The 6,671-nt window shown below is 48.5% G+C and overlaps 1 protein-coding gene across 2 annotated transcripts in view; it reads right to left on the reverse strand.

Moving 5' to 3' along the window:
- Window positions 1–975: 975 nt before the first annotated feature.
- Window positions 976–6,671, reverse strand: part of GEMIN8 (gem nuclear organelle associated protein 8) — a 21,543-nt gene continuing 15,847 nt past the window's right edge. For both annotated transcript variants that reach the window (XM_024755251.1, XM_024755253.1), the window contains one exon: window positions 976–1,487. In XM_024755251.1, the coding sequence (XP_024611019.1) occupies window positions 1,228–1,487 (260 nt within the window). In that variant the 3' untranslated portion in view covers window positions 976–1,227. The remainder of the gene's footprint in view (window positions 1,488–6,671) is intronic.

Raw genomic sequence — 6,671 nt, forward strand, 5'->3', positions numbered from 1 at the left:
TTCTATTTCGGCGTACGGGTTTCAAATAAAAAAAGAGAACTGGTAAAGGTTTGAAATTTTGGTCACATGTCACCTCAGGGGAAGTTAATTCTGATTTTTGTCTGCAATACCCAAGCACAAACTGCAACTCCAGTAATAAAACGGGAACTTGGAAAAATAAGCACCCAGGGCTGATGAAAGTAATGCATTTGTCTCAGGGCAGGGGCTGGAACGTGCAGCTAAGCGTTCCGAGGGAGAAGCACGTTAATACTACATCTTTTCAACAACCTTTGATGGACGTGGTAAGATTCTCAGGTCAGCGCAGCTGACCCCGGCAGCGCGCTGTCGTAACTTATTTAAAAGGCAGCTGGCTTTTACAAATGGACTGTCTCGTCCATTTTTAGGTTTTCGTTCTCAGAAATGTATTCTTTTATCAAAACAACAGTCACTCCCTGTAGTAAGAGCTCAATTATACCTTTCCTACAACAGAGGAGACTACAGAGGTGAGCAGGTTGGGGAACTGCCGTCCTTGGCTCTCAATTCTGGATGACATTCAAGCTCTGTAGAGACAAGCAGATAACCAGAAGGACATCACACAGGGATTCTCACTCCTTTAGAGCAGGAGTTGGCAAGCTACCACCAACAGGCCAAACCTGGCCTGTAGCCTGCTTTTATAAATAAAGTTTTATTGGCATGCAGCCATGCCCAGTTGTTTACTTACCATCTCTGGCTGCTTTCCTGCTGCAAGGGCAGAACGCAGGAGTCAGGACACAGCCCACCTGGCCTGAAAGCCAAAACTAGGAACTCTTAGGCCCTTGATAGAACACGCACGCGGAGCTCTGTGCTGGAGAAGCGGTATTCGTCCGGCGGGCTTGCATCCTTTTCCGCGGGGCTAAAGGAATTGGAGCGGGAGAGGACACCTGACTCACTGAAGGCCTTTGCCTAGTTCGGTTGGTTAAAGATACAAGAAAACAGAAACGCAACAACTAGGCAGTATCTCCAAGCGAGAACTTTAATGAACTGGTCGCTCTTAGTGACATTAAAAACTAGTGGGATGTATATGAAATTCCCATTTTACCTCAAGAGAAGATCTCTCATGTTGGCAGCAGGGCACGTCCTGCCCACCTCCAGGTGGCTGACATTACCCCCGCCCCCAGGGGACTTTGGTGAACGTGCTCATTAGTCAGTCTTACCCAGAGAAGAGCCACGGGAGAGGGGGAGGGGGACAGCGAGAGGAAGGGGCGCGGCTCAGAACTTGAGCGGGATGACTGGCCAGTACTTCGGCTGCTTGCGGTCGCAGTGCTTGTCGAAGCTGAGCTGCACGGCCGCCTCCATGGCCTGGATCTTGGCGGCGCTGGCCCCGTACAGGTGCCGCATCTCGGCCCGGCGCCGCTCGCCGGGCCGCTCAGCTGGGGGCAGCACGGAGCGGTGGCGCGTGTCGCGGTACAGGTCGTGGTCCGCGTTCACGTAGTCGTTCAGGCGCGCCGCGTCCAGCTGCTGCTGCCGCCCTGGAAAGCAAGCGACAAGGGCGCCGGCGACGCCATGAGCCGGGTGATCTCAGCTGGCCCCCGGCCCCCTCCGCCCTCCTCCTCTCACTGCCCCACGCCCGCCCAGCTCGGAGGTTCTCGGGTCACGCCGGATTATCGTTATCTCCTTAGTTAGGAGGCGCATCGCTCGCTCACTCACTTATCAGAGGGCTACACGCAAATAGAAGTGGCAACAAGCCACCATGAAACATGTCAGTCCAAGTTACCCAACCTCTGCAACAGGCCCTGAAAACAGAGAAGAGAAATGCAACCATGTGGGTCTCCGTCTACACCGCTGCGCACAAGCTGCCCGGCGGGGCATGGCTGGTGGCGCTCCCATGTTTTCAAACACTGCACCGGGCCGGCAGGGAAAGGAAACGCTTCCCGGAAAGTCCAGCGTTGCAAGAAGCGGTACTTCCCACCACAAATGAGATGGTGGGGAAAAAAGTCACCTCTTTGGAAGCGGTATGGGTTTGACGTCATCTGGAAGAGGGCAAGGCTAGCAGGTACAGAACTCCACCACGATCACGATCTCTGCGTGCGTCGCAAACGCAAATCACACTACACAAGGAAAGGTTAACCGATTCAACCCTTGTCGAAGGTAAAAGGGCCAAGAAAGGGTAATTCTGCAGATGGCAGGGAGGCCTTGGCCACCTCATCTTGCTGCTGTGTTGCCCGCAGCAGCCGGCCCCCTTCCTCACCGAGGGATGGGACCTGCCCCTTCACCTCCCAGGTCAGCTTAGGCTAAACTTCAGGTGGGACGGTTATATGCTCTAATCCTACGAATTTAAATGGATTCTTGTAAAGCAAGACAGATTTACTCAGGTTATTCTCCCCTGTCAATTTTTACTGTTAACAAGTCCTAGGATCATAACTTGTATTCTTATTATGTAAATAGAAACAACATAAAAATGTCAACAAAACATCAGGTCAAATTTAGCCAACTTACAGATTTTTGTGACTGTCAAGAACAGAGAAACTGGTAGCAGAATGCACACATCTGTAGCCACTGCTAGCAAGAGAAATACTAAGGAGTGAAGATGGTTGTAGGGGAATAAAACAATGATATAAATCATTCTTTCCTTCGTTAAAAAAAAAAAGTAGCAGAATGAAAGCTGAGTATGGAAGGGAACACAACAGTGAGCAAGTCAAGTGACTGGCGAGATATTTACATGGCTATGCTATTTATGTGGCTAGGCATAGACACTCCCAAATCCCGTTCTTTATAAATCGTACCTTGGAGCTGGAGGGAAGGAGTTCTATACTCTTGGAAACATTATTAAAAATGCATACGACCATTTGTCTCTTAGCACACCTGCAGTTTATTTTTCATTTTTTAAATTGTTTTTCCCCCTGGAGTCAGTGCCACCATCTTCCCCCTACACTTGGTGATGCTGCTCCCCCGCAAACAGAGAAAAGAACGCCGGACATGAAGATAAAGGGTTCCAGCTCTACATCACGCTTTACTGCTTACAATTTTAGAAAAGGCACTTTGCCTCACTAGATTTGGAGTTTCTCATCTGTAAAATTAGGAGGTTGGGACTGACCTCCACCATCGCTTCTGCAGTTTGTTTTTATACAAGGAAGTACTATGGGAATAAGCCAAATGACTGTCAAGCAAAAGACATGCAATGTAACTGTTACCTTATCCATGAAAAAGACAGAATTGACCTACTGTGAAAGGTGGAAGTAAACCAAAATATTGGCTTGATATGCAAATGAATGGGAGGTCAACAAGCATTTGTTTCTCATTTTTGGTCTTTCTGGCAAATCTGAAACTTCAGGATTTAAGATGTTCAATTCTCATGGGTGTCTGAATTCTACCCCCCCCTCCCCTGGGGACTACTCTTCCAAAGGCTTGGCATCTCCACCCGAGCCAGGGACAGAAGAGCCCCTCTGCCACCTGTGACACGTTACCAATCCTCGGCCCCGAGGAGGCGATCCCACATGATCCCTCAGAGCCTCTGCATGTAGACGAAAGAGGCTCCCAGAAAGAGGCTCCCAGACCACGGGCCTTTCACTCTCGAATTTGTCCCAAGACTATCATCATTCTCACTGACAGGTTTAGTGACACAGCAGATGTTCAACTTCCTGTCGAAATCAGTGTCTCAGTTTAAAAGTTTTAAAACACTGGAATCTTTGCTATCTTAGTAAGTGTTGCTCTCTGCCGTTAGGATATGTGAATTTAACCTTTTTACTTTTGCATCTTTATTTTCCTTTTCCTTATAACTTAACATGGTTATAACGATGCTTCTTTCTGCTGCCCTTCTGACAAAAACTATCTTGCAGACGTTAAATCAGTCTAACAATTTATACGCCAAGAGCCGTTTCCTCTTATTGACAGCTGTGGATGAAACGCTACGTGACACCAAAGCAACCCCAGCTGGCCGGCCGTCAGTGAAGCCTGTGCTGTTTTCCAAGTCTGCACTCAGCATGTGCTCATCATAGCACCATCACGGGGTTTTAGTCCTTAATAGACTTTATACCGTGTAAGAATAAAATAAAAGACACGGCCCTCTGCTCTCAGTTCTCTATTTTTATCTCCTTCCCATCCAGGTTTCCTCATGAAAATTTAAGGCCCAAACCCTGGTCCCCTCCCAGTCTCACAGGAGGTTTCCTGGTTTCCTGCACGGCCGGTAGTTGCCCTCAAACACAGATCGGAGGGACGGGAAGCGGGTCCCCTGGCACCAGCAGCCCACCTGCGGGAGTCCACTACGGGGGAGGGCACTGTGGCCTTTACTCACCCTGTCTCCCCAGCCCTGGGGGAGGCCGCAATGCCCGACTGAAAGCAGGTGCTCAGAGGTTGTCAAGAGAGAGCTCTGACAAAGGCCAGACATTATTATTATTATTTTTGCAGTACACGGGCCTCTCACTGTCGTGGCCGCTCCCGTTGCGGAGCACAGGCTCCGGACGCGCTGGCTCAGCGGCCATGGCTCACGGGCCCAGCCGCTCCGCGGCATGTGGGCTCTTCCCGGACCGGGGCACGAACCCGTGTCCCCTGCATCGGCAGGTGGACTCTCACCAACTGCACCACCAGGGAAGCCCAGACATTATTTTTTGTAAACAGCTGTTCCTTCCAGATGCTACTGGAAAACAATGACAACCCAGGGATAGAGAAAGAGATGCTCAACTCTCAAAAGGCGCTGCATAGAGCCCCCTCCCGCGGGTCCTTGAGTCTCCATGGAGGAGAGGTTGGGAGAGGGGGAAGGAAGGGGCACCGCTGAGTTGGGGGTGTGATTTTGTTCCCTTACATTCGAGTTGCTTTGCCTCTACTTACTCACAAAAAAAGAGAAGTTCTAACATTAGACCATAAATTTGAAAACCAGTCAGCTTAAAACTAAATACCCTCAGACTAGCTGGGCGCTGGAGGCTACAGGCAGCACGTGAAAGTACTTTAGTGTATACCGACCTAGAGGACCAAGCAAGCCTGAGGATGCAATACTCACTTGAAGGCATCCACCTATTCTAGGCTCCATTTATTGCTTCCTCCCTCCCAATGAAAGAAAGGATTCTCAATCACTGGTGGTTTTTCTTCCTGTCAAAACAAGGTGAGGGCTCAGCCAGCCAGATGGAGAGTCATCTGACTGAAGCAGAGAAGTCGAACACCACACTTCACAAATAACTGAACAGGGGCCTCGTCATGCAGAGGTCGGTCATTTTTCCCAAAAACAGCTGTGGGACTCAATGTTACCAAGCACTTTTTTCTTGTAGGATACTTGACCAAGGCAATTTGTGTTAATACAAATCAGAGTATCTTTTTCAATTTCAGCTTTAAAACAGGGTTGTAGTGGGGGGAATAGCCTCCCCGCAAATTTCCATCAACCCAGAACCTCAGAATGTGATCTTATTTGGAAATAGGGTCTTTGGGGATGTAATTAAGCATTGAGATGAGATGATTCTCCATTAGGGTGGGTCCTAAATCCAGTGAGAGTGTCCTTATGTGAGACAGAAAAGGACACATACAGACACAGGGGGAAACCATGTAAAGATGACGGCAGAGGCCAACGAAAGCCAGGAGCCGCCAGAAGCCGGAAGAGGCAGGCCCTAGAGCCCTTGGAAGGAAGCGTGGCCCTGCCAACAACTTGATTTTGGTCTTCCGGCCTGCAGAACTGTAAGAGAATAAATTTCTGTAGTTTTCAGCCACACGGTTTGTGGTAATTTGTTACAATAGTAACAATTAGGAAACTAATTCAGTTACCATGCATACAGAGTTAAAACAGGAAAAACAGTATTATACTATTAAGGAGAAACTCTACTGGACTCCATCTGTGTTCAGGATATACAACCTTTGATATTTTTTGCCTCAATCTATACATTTACATGGTGTTACCGACGTAGGCTTAAAGTCTGTAAAGGAAAAAACAATCATGGGAAGTGACTTGCACTTCAGAGACCCTGACATAGCAGGAAAACATTCATTCAGTATTCCAAGATAATTAGCTCAAAGGCAGAACATTTTGGAGGACAAAGCACTAAGACAAATGAGTGTTAAAGAATGTGATTTCCCTCCATTTTTCTAGGATTAGCGTGTCTGATTATATTCTCTGCTGTGTTGCCAGAATTAATGACCTCAGCACAACCGAGCGAAAGCACAGACTTGATTTATATCATGAATGCCTCATTTCTGGCTTGTCAGCAACACACCCAGAACACAGGTGCTTGCCAGCAGAGCTGGAGCCATTACTGACCGGTCTTCCATCCTCACCCCACATCCCTCACTCGACAACAGATGTAATCCCCAAGTCCGTGGGCAATCACCATGTTTACTTTTAGAATAAAAGTGCGTTTCCATCCCTCCCTTCCATTTTTCTATGGCCATTCACACGTATCTTCTCACGGACTGCTTTGATGCCCCGAACATCTGGACTAGATGAAACACACACATGACGGAATTGTGCTCAATCAGTATGATTCCACACTTGAATCTCATTGACGAAACTAAGACAGCTCCCTGAACACTGGGCCGTAGGTTTCGTTATATCTTCTAGGTTTTCTGTGGAGGGTGCAATGAGGGAGAGCGGGACAGGTTCCAGCAGACTGACTGAAGGCTCACTAGGAAGACTAGAGTCTAAACCTTCCTGCTCGGGTGGACACAACGTAAAGGAGCAGATGTCGCCCATCAAATGTCTACAAAGTACACCTGGGCCCTTGGTAAGACCAGCACTT

The sequence above is a fragment of the Neophocaena asiaeorientalis genome, unplaced genomic scaffold (genome assembly GCF_003031525.2).
Source record: "Neophocaena asiaeorientalis asiaeorientalis breed wild unplaced genomic scaffold, Neophocaena_asiaeorientalis_V1.1 scaffold668, whole genome shotgun sequence".
In the NCBI taxonomy this organism is placed as follows: domain Eukaryota; kingdom Metazoa; phylum Chordata; class Mammalia; order Artiodactyla; family Phocoenidae; genus Neophocaena; species Neophocaena asiaeorientalis.